General features: G+C 40.4%; 2 protein-coding genes across 6 annotated transcripts; both read right to left on the bottom strand.

Moving 5' to 3' along the window:
* Positions 1–4,401: 4,401 nt before the first annotated feature.
* On the bottom strand, positions 4,402–7,372 carry Creld (Cysteine rich with EGF like domains). The gene is made up of 4 exons (XM_046626752.2): positions 6,736–7,372; positions 5,983–6,640; positions 5,692–5,787; positions 4,402–5,599 (listed from the first exon to the last, which is right to left on the bottom strand). The coding sequence occupies exons 1-4, from the start codon at positions 6,961–6,963 to the stop codon at positions 5,376–5,378; spliced, it is 1,206 nt and encodes a 401-aa protein (XP_046482708.1). The 5' UTR covers positions 6,964–7,372; the 3' UTR covers positions 4,402–5,375.
* An 851-nt stretch (positions 7,373–8,223) lies between these two features.
* Positions 8,224–17,399, bottom strand: Hcf (Host cell factor). Of its 5 annotated transcripts, none has more exons than XM_046629924.2 (10): positions 17,319–17,399; positions 16,597–16,931; positions 14,836–15,543; positions 14,558–14,709; positions 13,060–14,463; positions 12,786–12,966; positions 11,271–12,646; positions 10,960–11,199; positions 10,449–10,833; positions 8,224–10,338 (listed from the first exon to the last, which is right to left on the bottom strand). In XM_046629924.2, exons 2-10 carry the CDS (start codon positions 16,754–16,756, stop codon positions 10,217–10,219), a joined length of 4,728 nt encoding a protein of 1,575 aa, XP_046485880.1. In that variant the 5' UTR covers positions 16,757–16,931; positions 17,319–17,399; the 3' UTR covers positions 8,224–10,216. The 5 variants fall into 5 exon arrangements, with proteins under 5 accessions (XP_046485880.1, XP_046485878.1, XP_046485882.1 ...); XM_046629922.2 differs by having other exon boundaries at positions 17,277–17,392; XM_046629926.2 differs by having other exon boundaries at positions 10,960–11,187; positions 17,277–17,392.
* Between the last annotated feature and the right edge of the window lie 907 nt (positions 17,400–18,306).

Raw genomic sequence — 18,306 nt, 5'->3', positions numbered from 1 at the left:
CTGGTAGGGCTGCTCCAGAGTGGGAGAAGGCGAATCAATGAGGGTATGTTAAATGTAGCAGGAGTTAATACCGCCGAAGAAGTAAAAATGCGACACGGTGGTCCCACAAATCAATGGGTCCTGACAGATGTACATCAGCGGTTGATAACTTCGATTATGTGGATAAAATTTCGGACTTATGTCCCTATTTTCTGCATCGTTGCAAGTGTTTTCTTGAGCGGCAGCTTATCAAATTTCGTTGCAGAGGACTTAAATCGTATTTCAATTAAATATATACACGTAAAGAAAAATCAGTAGAACAATTTCTTTCACGTGACAATTAAATTTTTTTGTTGTTATCACATTTGTAAAATGCTATATTACTCGTATAAGAAAATTTTTAATCACGACTTCGGGCAATAAGTTCTGAAAGTCGGGTTTCAATAAAATTGATTTCCTTACAGGAATGTAGCAGATATCTGGTAACTGACACGTCGTAATCTCATTTAAGATATCCATCTTCGTCGAGAAAAGAACTTCTCCTTCTCGCTTGCACGTATCTCATGCAATCTTTACATCCTAAGTACGATCGGCACAGGTTTCATATCTGATAAATTATTGACTTGAATTTTATATTATTATCGGTGCAACTAAGAGGCTTGACGTATAAACTACATCAAGTACAGATCAATTACACGAATATTGCCAGAGAATTAAACAAATCAGATCAAGTCACGATACGAAAATCTTTTGGTTCTAAAAAATTTTAAAAGTGAAATCTTGAAGAATACTGAAATTTTGATTAGTGTGCACGTAATATTGCAATTTATACAAAATAGCGATGTTACCGTTTATTTGTTGTTTGTGTGTAATTAATCTGATTTAAATTCATTATACGTATACCTAAAACAAAGGGAATGTTATTATGACTCGAAATGCACAGACTGGTTAAGATTTGCAGGCGGTGTATCACCTAGCACGGCGAATTCAATTATTAACGTACCTGCAGGTATAAGGTGCACTGCACTGCACATTTATACCTGGCTCTTTCGGACAGCTGCCGGACAGTTTCTAAGGAATTTTCTGCTCGTAGACTGAGTTAAATTCAATTATCATCAATTTATTATCGCCCATTGTGCACCTCTCAGAGATATTCTGTCTAGTCTGCAATTAATTACGCGGAGCAAATTCTAGGTACGTATACACAGTTTTACAGTTAACATTATGGTATCAATTAGTATGCTTTACACATTTGTGACCAGTCGTCTCGGGGAAAATAATAAAATTTTGCGCTATGCGTTTTACAACGTCTCTCATACATTCCCAAAATATGATATTACGATGAGCGCTACGTCACATTCAGTGCAGGATGGCGCGGCTGTAACTTCAAAGAATTATCGATCAAGCCTTGCTATATCCACGTGTATAATTGAATACAAAGTCGATGAATCCAGCAGTAGGATGTTCATCAGCAAAGTACTCTCGGTCTTATGCCGGTGAACGACCTTGGCAAGCGGAAGCAAGAAGTTAGGAGTCTGCAGACAGTAGCGAAAACAATGGTAAAATATGAAAGCGGCGCGTCGAAAGTTGGGGTTAAAGCCGAAACGTTAGCGTCAGAATCAAAGTCAATTTCGAGGACAGAGTCGAGTACGGCACTCCGTCACTGTTTAGGTATAGGTATACACACCTAGAGCAAGTGCAGGTATGGCTCTACAAGGAAAGCTTGCACCGCGGGGGCGTTGTTCCGGTTAAATATTGAAATACGTCAATGTCGACCCCTGTCAACTAGCATGCAGCCGATGGAACGGATCTGTAGCGTTTGGATGCATGGAATATGCAAAGGACTCGAACAAGCGACGCGATGAGACTGCGACAAGGTTCGATTCGCAAACCGTTTTTCCAATTCTCTCAATATCAGACTCAGATTTTCGCCGCGCTAGACGAATCGAAGTAAAGACCAAAAGCTACCAGTTTGTGATTCGCGAATGCAGTAGGACAGGTTTATTAATTAACGTTTGGGAGCGCCCATAAATTACGTCATCGATTTGGAGGGGAGAGGGGAGTACAGAACCTATGACGTCATATATAAAAAGCGGAATTCACAAATAAAAAATACTTCTTTTGATTATGCTAGTTTTAAAATATTTTGGACCGAGAAATTATATTACGCACGTAAATAAGGATTGGAACGGGATTGCAATTTTTCTTGTCATTTGGAGGAAAGAGTTTTTACATCAGATAGAAGATGACGGAAGGGTAGGGGAGGGGAGGAGGTCAAAAATCCTCAAAATTCGATGACGTAATTTATGGACGATCCTTTTCCAAAGTACGGACCTTTTAGTCTCACTATCAATCTTTCCTCAATGCACTGTTTTATGATGTACTGATTCGGACTAAAAGAGACTCTGACTCCTTAGTCCTTATGAATAAACTGAAATTAAAACTCAATTTAACAAGTCTAACTCATTTGAACCGTGCACCGTTTAGTTCTATACGAAAATAACTGTAGAACGATATTCAATCGTAACTGGGAGTAGACGATTTACAAGAAATCCATGTTTAAATTGCGACAACTTGGGCTTTGATTCGATTGAACGATTGTAATATCTCGGAGAATATTATTTTCGGTTTTCTTTGAATACGGCCCTTGTAATAAATACATTGTTCGTACAGCGAGCGAACGTTCATTCATCACATTTGAAATACTTGGGTGGATATAATAGTATCAATCACTGTTAAGTCTGTCAGGTAGCAAACTCTGCAGGAATCTAATTGTAAAGCGTGAACTTTAAAAATTTAGTGCAGTTACAGTATTCAGTCTTATCTGCTCCGTTACTTCCCTCAATTTAATACGGCTCTTCCTGCGGCTGAGGGAGACGATTCGATAATCCAATTCTACAATTAAGAAATCACTGCAGATCAGTTTGACGTAATGTTCGTACAATAATATTAGCAAGTAATTAGTAATTTATGCAATCGTACAATCAGTGATCTAATTTACGTCAACTACCTTAGTCGATTTTAAGCATAACACGAATACTAAACTGCGCCACATACTGTTTGTTGCAACAAACAGTGTATACGGTATAGTAGATTGAGCATCATCGTCACAGGAGCTGCTCGCACGTAAAACGGAGAAAAAAAACTCAAAGCTAATAGGGGGAGAAAAAAAAAACGTTGTCTATCAAAAATCGAGCGTGACGAAATAATTCCAGTTAAATCCGACAAAGGTGCCAGGCGACCGGTGCGAAGGTCCTCGCCATGTGCGCGTCTAATCGATGGTTATTTTAATCGAGGCGGCATTGACGGCGACCAACAATGTGCCTCACAGCGGGTTGTGGCAGGAGTAGACGATACGTTTGATATTGAAAAACAAGGGAAAAAAACCGTTAGCAAAATTTTTAGCGTCGTTTGCAATACTTTGGAACAAGGGAAAGAGGAAGGGAGGGGTCTTAGGCGAGGATGTAGAACTTTACGCCCATTTTATTCAGCCGATTAACGGTGTTGCGAGAACAGTATACGGTATAGGGTGCGGGATGTAGGGTGAAACCGTCTAATATTAACCCCATTTTTCTGGAAAAAAAGAAAAATGAAACGGGACCCAGCCAACTACGGGATTTGACGCAACACACAAGTTATATCGTGGAATTTGTATAGCTACTGCCGAATAGCGTAGCAGTGGCAGCGGCAGGGGGCAAGGCGGCTGCAGTAAAAATCCTATTCAAAACCACCCTACGTGTCGCTAAAATATATCTGCGAGAGTAAAAAGAATGGAGAACGAAACACGAGGAAAAAAAGGAAAAGAATGGAAGAAAGGATTTCGATCGTTGTCACAAAAGTGGGCCAGATTTTTAACCCCTAACAGGCTGTTGCGAGTTGCGTTACTAGTTCTGTGCGCACGTGAATTGAGCGAGGCGGTGAGGGGTGGGAAAAAGGGGGATGGATCGACATACGATCTCATTCTTAGCCTCAGGGCCCGACCATAGACTAGAGATAGACTGCGCGGTTTTGCGGGGTAGTGTCGGCCACTAACAATAAGCTAAAAATAATCTGTGCATCGATTAATCGAGTCGAAAAAAATAGTCGAACACGACTCGATCGAATCGGTAAGAATTAATCGATTGTTTCATATTTTTTTTTAAATTGTGTATATAAAACCAAAATTTCGTAAATTTCATTATGTAGTCGTAATAGCGGAAAAGTTTTTTGATAATCCATAGTTTCGTTCAAAATGTTTTTCAATTTTAGGTGAAAATATACATTTATCATTCCCTTATTACATCAAATAGGCAGTTAGTAAGTAAGACAATGACAATAATTGATACTTTAATCACATAAATTGATATTGTATTGTGTTCTTCATAGGCATAAAAAACAAAAACAGATTGTGAGAAAAATGATCGAGTTTGAAAAAAAACCGATTATACTCGATAATTCGGGAACAAATAATCGATTATTTAGCCCTGCAGGAGTCCTCTCTCTGTCGCACCGTCAAAAGAGTGGAGAGCATCGCGGGGAAAAGATAAGGCAAGCGAGGAGATATACTTGTATAAGCTTATGTGTTTCCTCCGCCAAGTCACCGATAAAAGTGCGTGGAAATGCCCGCAGCTGCTGTTCTCTCTGTCTTGTCACGGTTTCAGCTCGGTACACAGAGCGCGCAGTCTATTTCTAAAAGTCTATGGGCTCGACACAATGCGGGAAAATATGAAATAGATATAAAAATGATCGGATTATAACGCTCTGTCCACAAGTTACGATAATCCGATAGTCATTTCTTGTCTCATTACACTGTGCAGATTGGACTGAACTTCATTACGGAAATTAGTGTTTCGGGTTTGATATCAAACACATTTCTGTATTTTGTATATATTACATAAATTTGCACTATATTTGCTTCAGCAAATTAATACAGCCCACTGATTCTTGGAAATTCTCAATCATTCATTATAATTTATACACCGTAGAGACTAGACATTCCACGTTTATGTTTATATTCGAATATTATCTCGTGTTTAGTTAAATTTTGCGGAGTTAAAATCACGCAAAGTAGCTAATTGCTGTGGTCTCATTTTTAAAATTATCCTACATATTACACCCGTACATACGACGCACGCGCTTCTTACACAAGGAATGTTCGTGATAGATCACGTGGCAAAGATTACAGTAAAACTTGAGCATAGTTTACTTGAAACACTGATCTTAATGATCTTGTCGATTGCATATTATTTGAAGTTCGCAAATTTAACTCTTTAAGCTACAACTGCAGGTTTATCATTTGAGAATAATTATTAATAATTATTACCACACTTTTGGTATTCTAGATAAGTGAACGGATTCATCAACGTACAACACGCTGAAACTCAATTTTAAAATTGGTAAACTTTTTCTAATAATTTCTAAACTGCAGGACCAAGAATATCCATATTCGCAGATGTGTCTTGGACTGTACTAAACGCGATCATGTATTCGGACACAGAAATATAAATCCCCACTAGTAAGCCAATCAAGCTGGCTGCATAAACGTTACGTTGCAGTATTATGCATGTTGCTAGGCAGAGCCCAAAGTACGTTGAGTATCGAGCGATGTTTTCTGTCTTCTTGCGCCCTAAAAGATCAGAATCTGAAACAGATAGTCATTGGTTCGATTAAACTTGTTTTCCCACTGCAGATCGATAGATCATAACCACTGCCTATGAAAATTATCTGACTCACCGACGCAAATGTTGTCTTTTTTACGGTGTCCCTCAATGCACTTTATGCACATATCTGGACCATCGCCAGTACAACCATCGCAAGCTTTATCACAATCTGGAAGCAAGCATATCGAAGTGAATTTTCAATAAAACAGTAACATCATTCTACAGTTAATTTGAAAGTTAAAATCGCACAAAGTTGAAGTTAGCAAACAAAATATTTTTTCTAAACATTCATTGTTACGCTAACATTACTAACTTGAACCTCGTAAAATTGCCAACGGTTTGACTTCTTTGCACTAATTTTTACCTAAACAATCAAAAGATCCCTCCTTATTCACGCAGAATTTATTTCCCACACAAGCTTTTTTGCCACTGACGAGACATTCATTGATATCAATGCATCCTTTTTCCTCAATCATTTCCCAGCCTTGATTGCATTTCTGGCAAGCCTTGGGCCCTCCTTCGGTGCAATTCCCATCGCATGCTAAATGGCACTTAGTGCATAAAAACTTGACTTCGTCTCTGTAAGATTCAAAGTAGCCAGGCAAGCATTGTTCACATGTGGTCCCAAAGTAGCCTTCGTCACAAGTGCACTGGCCATTTCCCTTTCTGGTACCAGCTCCCTTGCATTTCCCATTGTTGTTGCAAATGTTGTCGGGATACCCTTCGCATGGCAGGCATTCTGGGCCAAAATGCTTGTCTGGACAGCAGTGTTGAAGTAAATCAATACATAGGTAGGTATGCAGGTCCTTGGAGTCCTGGTGGTTGAACCACCAGTCCTCAACGTCCGACTCTGTTTCCTCTGCTAGCAAATGACATTGATCGGCCCCTCTGTCATTTACCTTGCACAGATTTTCCTGGATCTCGACAAGTCGCACTTCACTTTTGGCATACGATCGCAGCTTCTCTTCTTCCCAGGCCGTATCCCCACCTTCAAACTTTCCACGAGCAGTCTTTTGCATGCCCTAAAACCAATGTCAGAAGAGATTATCGTTTTTTTTTTTTTTTTTTGTACTAATGTGTATTTTGAAAAAAAAAAAACGCAGAAACGTGTACTCACGTGTGTGAAAGATTCGACGAGAGCCCTGCATGCCGCACATGGCGGCAGTTTGACAGCTCTCAATTGTTCCTTAGTTTGTTTCAATTGTTCTTTAGTTTGACGGACCTGACCTTTGCTTGTTTTTGCTCTCTCTTCATTTTGCGACGCGGTTCCGTCGACGTGATTCAACATAAGGACAATAAGCGTAAGGCATGCGAAACTAGTTACATCTATTTTCCGTAAAAGCATACTTGTAGATTGATTAATTGTCAGAAATATCACTGAAGCTTTGGTACAATTCTTTCCAAAGACCTTACCGCGTCGTAGATATTTACGATTCACCGTTTGTAAGAGTGGAATGTAATGAAATTGTTATAATTTGTCAGCGTGTACAAGTACATGTGTCGACGGTTTTGACGCATGGAAGACAGCTTGGCACGGCTCCGCCATGTTTTTGTTAGATTCGATAGCCTTCTCGCCGTATCTGGTAAATATTTTCACGCCACATAAGGCTGTTTACACTAATTAGAGAGCACTATGTCTGATTAGCGCATTTTGACACTAATGTCGAGAGTTAAGAAAAGCTTAAGAGCATTGAGAAGACATTCTAGATCTTTCATAAACGCGCTGCATCAGTGAGGTTTGAGATTTTCAAATTGGATTAATACTAGAGTTTTTTTCGACTATCAGCCTAGTTTCAGAGTTGTCCAATTTGAGAACATACACCTAGCACAGGGAATAGGGATACGAATGCCTCGTTCTACACCTTACCGAAGCTGCATTCCATCATTTCAGATTTTATTCTCTACCTTTCTTTGGTCTCTTTATTAAGCAAAATGACCAAGGCAAGTATCAAAATAAATTCTAGTAAGATTTTGAAGTGCATCACGGCCAAGGTCGACTGATCGTTTTGAGTGCGAAAAGTACGAAAACTTACAAGCAGAAAGTTTTTTCATTTCCTGTTACGTTAATCTGAAAATTCACACGTCAAATAGTGTTGACGAATCAGAAAAATTTCTTTTACCTTCTGGCACTTTCGTTGACCGAGTGATGTATCTAACTGGAGTTGGATGGTAAGACGTGCAGGTAAATTTTGTCCGCTTCGTCTATAGTTGAACAGAGACTAGCAGTTAATACTTTGAGTATTGTTTTCCCTGTTATCATCTCTTCCAATTCAAGATTTTCCCTTGATCTCTCTCTTGACAATGAAATACAACCCTCGGCGGCTCTATTACAATTTACCGCAGGACCATTGAAAGGCGTCGCGGAGCCTGAAAATAACATCGGGATAACGTCTACGTTTACATGATGTTCTTTATTCTGGTGTCACTATATCGATGTAGCTAATCCAACATCAAAAATGCCTGTAGACGATGCTCAGTACCTGATACCTTCTTTAGATTATAACGTTTCGTATACACGCATTGTTGATACCGGTTCAACTGAGTCGAGAACAGCAAGAACCGGAATAAGAACGAAGTGTAACGTAATTAATGACGAATGAATCGGTACATAAAAAAATCACATTTATTTCCTCTTTATTATATAATATATATATATATGTGTGTGTGTGTGTGTACACTTACACGCTATATACGTATATATATATACACATATGTTTATAATATATATATATATATATACACACATATATATATGTGTTTAAAAGTACCACTGAATAGAATTTATAGTTTCAGAATTAAAACGAAAAGTAAGTATAGTGCTCGAACACTGTAACTTAAACAAGACAAGTTTTCTTAGATCTGATACATATACTTTTGTAGTATTATGTAATTTACTTAAAAATATTGAAATTCACTTATCAATCAATCAATCAATCAATAATTATAACGATTCATTTAAATGATTGATATGGGATTAAATCATGAGAATATTAATTGATGGAGAACATGGTAAGGGGGGTCGCACCATTTTTCATTTTCTCCTAAGTTCTACAATCAAGTCTAGTTATAAACAAAAATAAAATATATATCATAAATGTAATATTCACTTCAGATATTATTCTTATTGATCTCATTCTTCAATACTCGGTTTTTATTTTGCTTTCTATTTCTTCTTGTTTGTAAACACGTTTTGTGGATGTACGAAAATTTTTGTTTCATCTTCACTTGATTCGCCTCATATTAATTTAGTATGATTCTTGAGGTCTTGCTGCCTTTGCAGCCTACGGTCTTCCCGTTAGAAAGAAAAATTGTTACCGAATTCGGACGTTGCCTTCACGTTTTGCTTTCATCAATTTCATTTCATCGATGTTAAAAAAATTATTTATCAATTAACGACTCATGCCTTCTAGACATGGTATGAATATTTACAATTTCTAGGACTTCCTAAATAGGTACACAAATAGAACGAATTCTATGATTGCATCAATTCATGTGTTACCATTAAAAAATTCGCCATACGTACGGTTGAATTGAAAGTCGTTCAACCTCACGTAACAAACCCAAATGGGCACAATTTCCACACAGAACATTACAGGCTAATTTTTGTGAGATACATCAGTTCCGAAATATACAATCTTACGATTATTTGTAACGGAAAGTTCCGAAAACCACTAAACAAAATGAAATTAAAATAAGTTAAAAGAATGTTTTCTCATTGTGTCTGTAATAGCCAATGCGGTTGGATTTATTAAATATATATAGCTATACAATGCGTGATAACGATACCGTTTCAGTCCTGCCAGCAAAATCAGAGTTTCTTATTAGTTTCAAAAACTGACCTCTGTTCTCCTTTCATATTTACCGAAATTTATGTGTTTTAAAAATATCAGAGATATGTCAATAAAGTTGAATCGATCCGAAATTTCGTTGAAATGTTCTTTTTTTTTAAATCTTCTTCGTGATATCGTGTAATAATACGCAAACAAATAGTTTGACAAAATATTTCGTACCTTTCATACTTTTTTCATTATACAAATTTGTAAAATTTATCAAACTTCGTGAATAATCAAATTACCGTTTTCTTTTTCTTTTTTATTGACGATATATCATACAAATTTTCAAAACGAGGGATAGGTTACACACGTGTCATGATGAAAGCTAGGGTTATCTTGCGAAAGATGTTTAAATCACACGCTCTCCTTCGTTCTTTTTATATCTTCAGCATCACAATACTCTCGTCATGAGTCGCGACCTTAGCGTATCTATGAAACGATACAACCCTTACTTATCTTCTACAGCCATCTGCATATTTCGCCTCCCTTTTCTCTTTATTTTTCTATTTCTATATATCGCTTCTATTTATCACACTGTAGTATCATGAAATTGTTCCGTCTACCTCGTTACTTGTTTGTTGCTAGCTTCGCATATCAGTTAGATACCGAATGGGTGTTGTTACGCGAGCTGAGTATGATCTTATATGTGTGTATGTGTGTGTGTGCCTGTGACTGCAATGTCGAATGTTTTTCATATACCATCTGCAGATATTACTTCTTGCGAATAGAGCGGTCCTTTGAGCGATTAGGTAGCAATTGGTTTGCTCACGAGAAATTTTCGGTTCCGGTATCTGTCTTGAATTTCTTCTGAGGAGAATTAACTTGAGGACGTGCGTCTGCGACTGGCCTTTTAAGTTGAGGATTACTCTTAACTGCAGTGGTTGGATCTGAACAATCGATAAACAAAATTCAACATGTAGGCGATTAATTACTCAACATTGAACAGTTAGGGCGTATGAGTAAAAATGATTCCGAAACGGTCGATTAAAGTATTTACCTTGCAGCCACCTGACTTGCGTCGCTGGTCCATACCCCTTATCATTGCGCGCAGCTATTCTAAATATAATCGCTGGTTTAGTCGTCGTATCGACGTGAGCAGCACTCAGCGAACTGTTAGGTACGGAACAGGCATTAGTAGGGCCGCAATAGACTCTGATGAACGCAAGCTGTGTAGGCGTTGTAGCAACAGTGGTGGCTTCTCCAGCGCTGTTTGAAACAGCACTGGCACTTCTCACTGCCAAGTAAACTGAGTACTCGAGTATCGGACCCAAGTTACTTGGCGGTGGTTCCCAAGATAGCTGAGCTCCTTCCGCAGACTTTGATATTTTTATGGCGCTAGGCGCACCCGGAAAACCAGGCAGACAAGTCTTGAATGCGGACACCTGAAACCAAGAACAAAATAACACACTTTAGATGAGTGCAAGAATAATCGGGTTTGATAAAACCTGAGCTTGCAATGGATTATATACATTATTAACAAAAAATTACGACAACTAGAAGACGTTTACCTCACTCCAACCACTTTGACCACAGCTATTCACAGCAGCAACTCTAAACTTGTATGCGGTGCCAGGTTCAAGGAAGATTTTCGTACGTCCTTTAAATACATCCGCTGGCAGGGGTTGGGATGTATTTAGGGGCTCATCCCCAGGCAAATAGTAATGCTGGACTGTAAAAGTTGTTCCCTTTATCACTCCGACATCGTACCAGTCGGCATCCTTCTTTTCTTCTTCAGTCTGGAAACGTAACTAAAAAAACTTAATACTTCCTAACCTTACTGGATTTTGAAAATCAATGTTATATCTTCTCTAGGGCTTACCATTTCAGCTTTGACTTTGACTGCTTGTCCAGCAGAGCCTAACGCTGCAGTAGCCAAAGTAGTAAGAGCAGTCGAGTCACCACTTGTAGGTGTAGCATCCTTTTCATCTTTGGGTTCATTTTTCAAAATTGCCACTGGTACTGGCCTCTTAACAGTTGGGGCAATGCCATTTGTTGTAACATTTGTGGCGGTAGATGGTTTTGTAGCAATTGGCGAAGGCTCAGACACTGCATCATCTTCGTCTTCATTCATTGGTTCGTCCTGTGACTCTTGTGGCTCTGATTTTGGTAAAATTGTAGGAGCGGCGGTCGTCGGGGAAGGAATAGGAGTCTTGGATGCCATTAAAAATTCCGATTCAGTTTCCATTGGCTCATCCTTGGCCTTGATATTTTCTGGTGATAAAGGATTCTCCAAATTTAATCTAAGTGATTCACTTTCAGGTTCGTCATCCACTTTTTTCCGATCAATGTCATCCTGGGATGTCTGCGAATCCTGAGATGTTGCGTCATCTACAGCAGGCTGTGAATCTGCTTGCGAAACATTGTCTGAATCCGACTGATCTACCGACATACTGATAGCTTCAAGCTGATGTTGTTCATTGCTAATGTCTTTTCCAGAATTTTGTTCGTCTTGAGAATTGTCTGCTTCCCCTTCTGATTCAAGAATTTTTTCATCTAAAGGCAGGCTTACGTCTTCTGTTTTCATATTTATATCCTCAGCTGGTAGGTTAGCCTCAGTTTCTGCACTTTCGTTTGGTAACTGTTCCTGTTGTTCACTATTCTCCTCAGACTCCTCAGTTCCCTCAAGTTTTATCTCAGCTTCCGGATTTTCTGAATTCGTTGTTGCATCCAGTTCTGTTGAAAGAGGTTCTGCAGAAGTTGGTGGAGTCTTTGAAGTTTCAGTGTCCAGTTGTGGATCCTTACTACTATCTTCAGGTACAGCTTCTTGAAGCCGTAGCTTTACGTCGGCTGTAACAGAATCCGTATGCTGTTCAGCTTCATTGGAATCATTTTCGGGGTGTGGTTCGGTGGGCTCATTCGTTTCAGGTTCATTTTCTGTTGCTGCTGTTTCTTCTTTTTCTCCTCCCCCCTCTCCATCTTCCATTAAATCATCAGCAGGACCATCAACTTGGGGGATAATAAAGTTCCCATCGTTGTCAACTTGTAGTGGCTCCCCAGACCCAAGTTGTGACGCTAAAACAGCTGCTTCATTCCCGTTACAACTGTCCCCCTTGCCATCTACCGCTCCAGTCTCATCTGCAGATACCATGAACGATAAACCTCCAGAGGATTCTTGAACAGGATCAATCAATCCAGCCTCTGCGGCTAGAGCTGCTAGCGCAGCATCAGTCGTTGCTGGACCATCAGATGTTGAAGCTACAATTTGAAAGGCCATTATTCTACAATATCTGTTTAGAATAGATGAGAATCTCAAAAAGAAAAAGAGAGTGCTTCAAACTCAGTTGACAGTACAGCCTGAGCCCTCTTGTCCAATTCATAGTAAATTTTTAATTACCCAGCGAGGCTGATGGTTGTTTTTGTGAGGGTACAAAAATCATTTTGCTCGTATCGATGATTTCTGATGTTCCAGCAGTGGTCACAATCGAGCTGCTGCTAGGCATCAGAGTGACAGTTTTGGTACCAATGCCGCTGGACATTTGCAACGTTACAGGTTTACCAGAAACGGTAACAGCCTCCTGAAATGAAATGATTGCAATGTTTGCAACGCATAGAAGCTGAAGCTGCTTCAACCTAGAGACTACGTACTAAATATCAGGTACAATACTCACTGGTGTTTTTTGCATTTGTGGAACTGCGACAATTTGATTTTTCGTTGGATTGAAGAGTGTCTGTTGATTTCCTTTTGTAGCAATTGTAACAGTCTTTGGTACTCCCCCTTGGCCAGGTACCGTTATGGTGATAGGCTTCCCAGCAGTCCCACCACCCATGGCACCAGATGATACAACAATCATTTTAACACCTTGCTGATTGGTTACATGATTTGTCGCTGATAAAGGAAGTACGTTAACTGGTGTGCTTAGGTTTCCAGGTTGGCCAGAGCCGGCCTGAGAGGTTGTAACAGCCTGAACAGCTCTCAGACCTGAGCCAGTGGTGACGACAATAATCTGGTTGGTTCTGCCAACCAGCCCGCCATTCCCGCCAGGTTTAGTAATCATGATAGTCTGTTTTCCGGAAATACTTTGTCCTTTGCTCATTGCAACTAAATTCGAAGTTTTTACTGTCGTAAGAACCTTTGAGCCAGCCACAGTGTTGGGATTAACCAATCTAAGAATTGTTGGTCCCTGATTAAGAGGCTTTGATCCTGCCGTTTGCACGGTTTTTCCTTGAATTAAACTAACTTTTGGTACTGCCGCGACCATTCCCTGTCCGGCTTTGAGGAGGTGAACAATTTGTGGCTGCCCAGTTATGTTTTGTCCTGGTTTTTGGAGGATTATCTGTTTGCTCTGCTGTGGTGAGGCAGTCCTTAATACCGTTGCTCCTGGTGCAGCAAATCGTATTTGCTGACCAGGCTGCATGTTTTTCATTCTAATGGTGTTGCCAGGTTGTGGAAGTATTTGCACATTGTTCATGCTGATCTTTTGCGTTGCGGCAGCTGCAGCAGCTAAAGCTTGTATGCCGGACATTGCGGTGGTCGGAGATTGACTGGCAGAAGTTGTGCCAGGTGAGGCTCCCTGATCCGTTGTGGGAGTTACAGTTGTAACAAGCGGTGAACGAATGCGGATAAGATTCCCAGTGACTCTTGGAGTCATTGGACTTCCTTGTTTTGCCATAACTGGAGTTTGGATTGTCTTTTGCCCCGGACTTTGTTGCACAGCCGTTTGAATTCGTACAGGTGTCTGGGATGGTGCTTGCTGCCGGACGATTGGTGGGGTGGAAGGAACTGGCGTGACCACTGGTGGTATCTGTGGAGATGATACAGTAGCAGGCGCCGGAACGGCTGCCGCAACCGGAACAGGAGCAGCTGTAGGCGCGCTAACAGGAGCTGCAGCTGCTGGGAAAGTACCCGTTGTTGGTGGCATATCATATTTCTGTATTTGCAAGATGTAGTATTGAGCAGAAGGTGTGGCGGCCCAACTAACTTCTAGGGACTGAGTCGAAGCTCGAACCAATTGCACTCTGGACGGAGATGGTGGTTTCTTAACTTCCAAGTACCACAAATCTTTACAGCATACCTGAACAAGATTTGTCAATGGTAAGAAAATTCGTCATTAAGACACATTGTTATCGCCAAGAAACATTGTCCTTGGATAATTAATAAAAACTAACCCTAACCTGGTTGTTCCAAGCTTTGCGATATCCGTCTCTACCCGACCAAACGTATAGACGACTATGGACTGCGACAGCACAATGGCCTGCTCTGGCTCTCGGCACATTTTCTTCCAGTGAATCGACGGTCAATTGTTCCCACGTTAATGTTTCTGCAAACAATTTAATTGTCGGTTGGGTAAGTAATAATCGAGATAAGAGTATTAGTGTTCAGTAAGAAAAATATACTTTGATTGCACCTAAGTTCTACTTTCCAAATAACACCCCAAGGTACTCACCTAAATTTAGGCATGCCAATGTGCTTGTGCATTTCCATTCCTTCTCGTGGGTTGCTACCTTGACGTCGTCAACGACCAGTGGTACCCAACCACCAAAGACATACATTCGATGCCCGATCAAAGTAGCAGTATGCAGAGAGCGAGGTAGTGGCGTCGGCCCGTGGACTAATGGCTTGTTCCAAGTCATTGTGTCTATGTCCAAAAACCACAGATCCCCCAGTCTGCACCCGCTCATTCCCCCATATATAACTAGACATGATTTCCCAGTTGTGCGATCTGCGTAAGCTACACCAGTGTGCGATTCTCTTGGCGGCGGTGAGTTTCCATGAGTTTGTGGTACATCCCATGCTGTTACACCATTGCCAAGTAACTCCAGAGTATACAGATCATTCAAATATCTTGGAATATTATTCTTAGGATCATCACTGTCGTTTGCCAATCCTCCAAATAAGAATATTCTGTTGCCGATCAGTGTGAAGCTGTGACCCAGTCGCGGGCACGGTGGTTGTTCCTGTTTGGGTGGTTTTGGTTTCAATCGCTTCCACTCCCATCTACTAGCCTGGAGCTCATATAATTCGTTGGAATACTTTCCATATTCTACCATACCACCGAATACCAAAATTCGGGTCCCATCCACCACGAACCCATAGGCAGCACAACCGGGAGGTATATCTCCCTTCGTCGATGGAACAAACCATTGGTTTGTTGCTGGAATGAATTTAAAAAGGTGAGTTTACTTTTAATTAACAGGGAAATATTTGGTGGAGGTTAAAATGCATTTCATCAAAATTTCCTTATCTTTATGCGACTTACATAACGTTCTTTTATATTTATGTCAGTTTTTTAAGCCTCCGATACTGTAATTCTATCCACACCATGGGGTGCTGAGTGATCTGAATATAAACGCCTAGTTACTGTTAGCGTAACTGATGATTGTAAGAATGGATACAAAAATAACGTTTTTCAATAAAAATCGAATGATGTACTTTATATACCAGGAGCTTAGAGGTTATGTTTATGTTGATTCTAAAAGCCGGTACAGGCATCTATCTATTCGGACCACAAAATACGCTATAGGAACTGCAAAAAAATTTGTACAACTCCTACTAGAGTTGAATAAATATTTTTGCATCAGTAGCGGCTACGAAGCTCAGGAAAAAACAATTTTTTGACGCAGATCGCTTTTGACTGAAGTAACGAACGCGCGCAGTCGACTCTTTGGAACCTTGACCATGATATAAGTGATATGTATATGTGCGTGTGTCTGTACCACGGTCTGTACATGTGGGTGTCAAAGATGGCGCTCAATTCGGTATCTCAAGTCAGATTACGAGATAGCGTACCGGGGTGGGAAACGCGCGAGCGTGTCGTGTGGATATTGACGTCTGCGCATAGTAACGCGCGGGGAGTGGAATCCGAACTCTGAAAAGCTACAGAAACGCGTCGCGTGGACGGCTGGGTAATGTTTGATGGGACCATAGTGGGGGGTGTTGGAGAAAAATGGCGGCTCCCGCGCGTATAAACATGAAAAATGTCAGATGATCCCGCGCAGAGTCGGGAGCACAGCTATCGGGGAAAAAACATGACGATTATCGAGACGTTTGTTGTATGGCAGAAGAACGAGCTAGTTTTGAACAAAAGAACCGAGAACTGTGACGGTATACGGGGATGAGTGCGGCCGGCGACCGTCTTGTCAACGAATGCCGCCATTTTGGCTTCTGGCTTCGCGCTACTTCTACCAAAGCTTGTTAAAAATTTCACCTGTATTGAATACGTGGAGTTCGTCAACAATTCCCTCGTTACCACCGCCGAAGACGACCATGAGGTCTTTAAGAGCGACCGCCCGATGCCCATGTCTCGGTCTTGGCTGAGGCCCGGTCGGATTTGTGATTCGTTTCCACTTTAACATGGGTGCCGCCATGACGACCGCCCGATCACATCATTTTTTCAGACCAGGACCGTACAGTATCCCAGACGGGACATCGCTATATTTTTACACTGATAATATTTACTGGCTCGAAACCAGGCTAGTTATATATTTGTTCCAATGATAAAATCAGTGAATCAGTCGACTGACACCCAACTTTTCACTTACACTGAAAAATAAACTCATTGCGCGTATATTTTCGATGCTGTTTGCCGACGAGGTTATCTAAAGACTTGGCTGCTTTTCTTTTACAAGTTTCTGACACAAACCAACAGAAAGCAGTACGATTGGTCTGTTCCGTTAGATTCGACCAATGAAACCATTTGGTGTCGATTCGTGTCAGGAAATTGACGTAAAAGGAAAGCAGCTCATAGGGTGAAATATGCACTGAGTAATGTGTTCAGAGCGACAAAAGCATTAAATCAACTTTTATTTGGTTATGAAAATTTTATTTTCGATCCCACACTTCTAACTTTGCTAGAGGCGCGCACAAGAACGGTAATTAAATATTCACCGGAGATAATTTTTCTATATTGGAGAAAATGTTGAAATTAACCGCTGCTTAATCGGCAGTCTGACGGTACACACAAACGATACTTCCACCATAGCGTGTAAACTTGCGTCGGTACCCTTTTGCAGGATGACAACCTTACGATGCTAACTTCCCGATTATTTGAGGTGTGTTCCTAAACTACGGAATTTTGGACCCCTGGTATCGTTCGCTAATCGTTTTTACCGCTCGCTTGCACTTGTCCACTATACGTTTACGATATAACATACCGTTGACGAAAGAGTCTTTCAGCGACAGTTAATACGTTTACGTATGTATGTACCGTGCAAGTTTTATTTTGTCCGTTTACGCACCCTGAGAGAATTCACTAAGGCGTTTATGTATGTACTTTTCAGAATATCATACCTAGGGTTACGCCACTGGCACTAAACCATACCTATAATTCAGTAGCTGTTCGTGGGTTACGCCAATGCGGTAGATGCAAGAATTCTTGCAGCGGCTATGTGGCGGTAATTCGTTACTTATGTATTCGAAAATTCATAGCACCATTTTCAGTGTACTTTATTCATAGTCAGTTCTGTAAATATGGCCGCATTAGGTCTCACGGAAGATCAAAAAGAATAGGTACTTAATCTTAGTGGATTTGAGCCAAGACTGGCCAAGATATTGAGGATACAGGCGCTAACGACCTGAGAATGCAGGCTAAATATGCGCACCATGGTTTTCGAAAGTGGAAAAGTAGTAGCAGGATTCAGAGTGGTAAATTGAACCTCTTTTGTTTTAGAATATCGTAGTAAAATTTTTTGAACCGTGTCACAACAGTTTGCTTTTAATTTGGCTCCCTAAATTCCACCACAATTATGAGAATAAGTATGATTTTTTTTTTCAAGTGACCAAACGGATTTACATACTTATGAACAATTAATTGTTCAAAGATCCCAGATTCCAAAGAAATCACTTACAATTAGCTGCATATGACAGAACCAAGTTGGAAAAGACTGCGTTGAGCAGATATGTGCCACACGACTTCTGC

The sequence above is a fragment of the Neodiprion pinetum genome, chromosome 5 (assembly GCF_021155775.2).
Source record: "Neodiprion pinetum isolate iyNeoPine1 chromosome 5, iyNeoPine1.2, whole genome shotgun sequence".
In the NCBI taxonomy this organism is placed as follows: Eukaryota; Metazoa; Arthropoda; class Insecta; order Hymenoptera; family Diprionidae; genus Neodiprion; species Neodiprion pinetum.
The sequence above is the reverse complement of the archived record's forward strand: the minus strand, read 5'-3'. Positions and strand labels throughout refer to the sequence as shown.

Bases quoted from the DNA above. Each gene is read 5' to 3' on its own strand.
- Creld (XM_046626752.2), bottom strand. From the start codon at position 6,963: ATGCTTTTACGGAAAATAGATGTAACTAGTTTCGCATGCCTTACGCTT. The intron at 5,788-5,982 runs GTAAAAATTAGT...GCTTGCTTCCAG, and splicing joins GGGATCTTTTGATTGTTTAG to ATTGTGATAAAGCTTGCGAT. The intron at 5,600-5,691 runs GTGAGTCAGATA...TATCTGTTTCAG, and splicing joins AAAAGACAACATTTGCGTCG to ATTCTGATCTTTTAGGGCGC.
- Hcf (XM_046629924.2), bottom strand. From the start codon at position 16,756: ATGGCGGCACCCATGTTAAAGTGGAAACGAATCACAAATCCGACCGGG. The intron at 14,464-14,557 runs GTTAGTTTTTAT...AATCTTGTTCAG, and splicing joins CTTGGAACAACCAGGTTAGG to GTATGCTGTAAAGATTTGTG. The intron at 11,200-11,270 runs GTAAGCCCTAGA...AAGTTTTTTTAG, and splicing joins TCAAAGTCAAAGCTGAAATG to TTACGTTTCCAGACTGAAGA.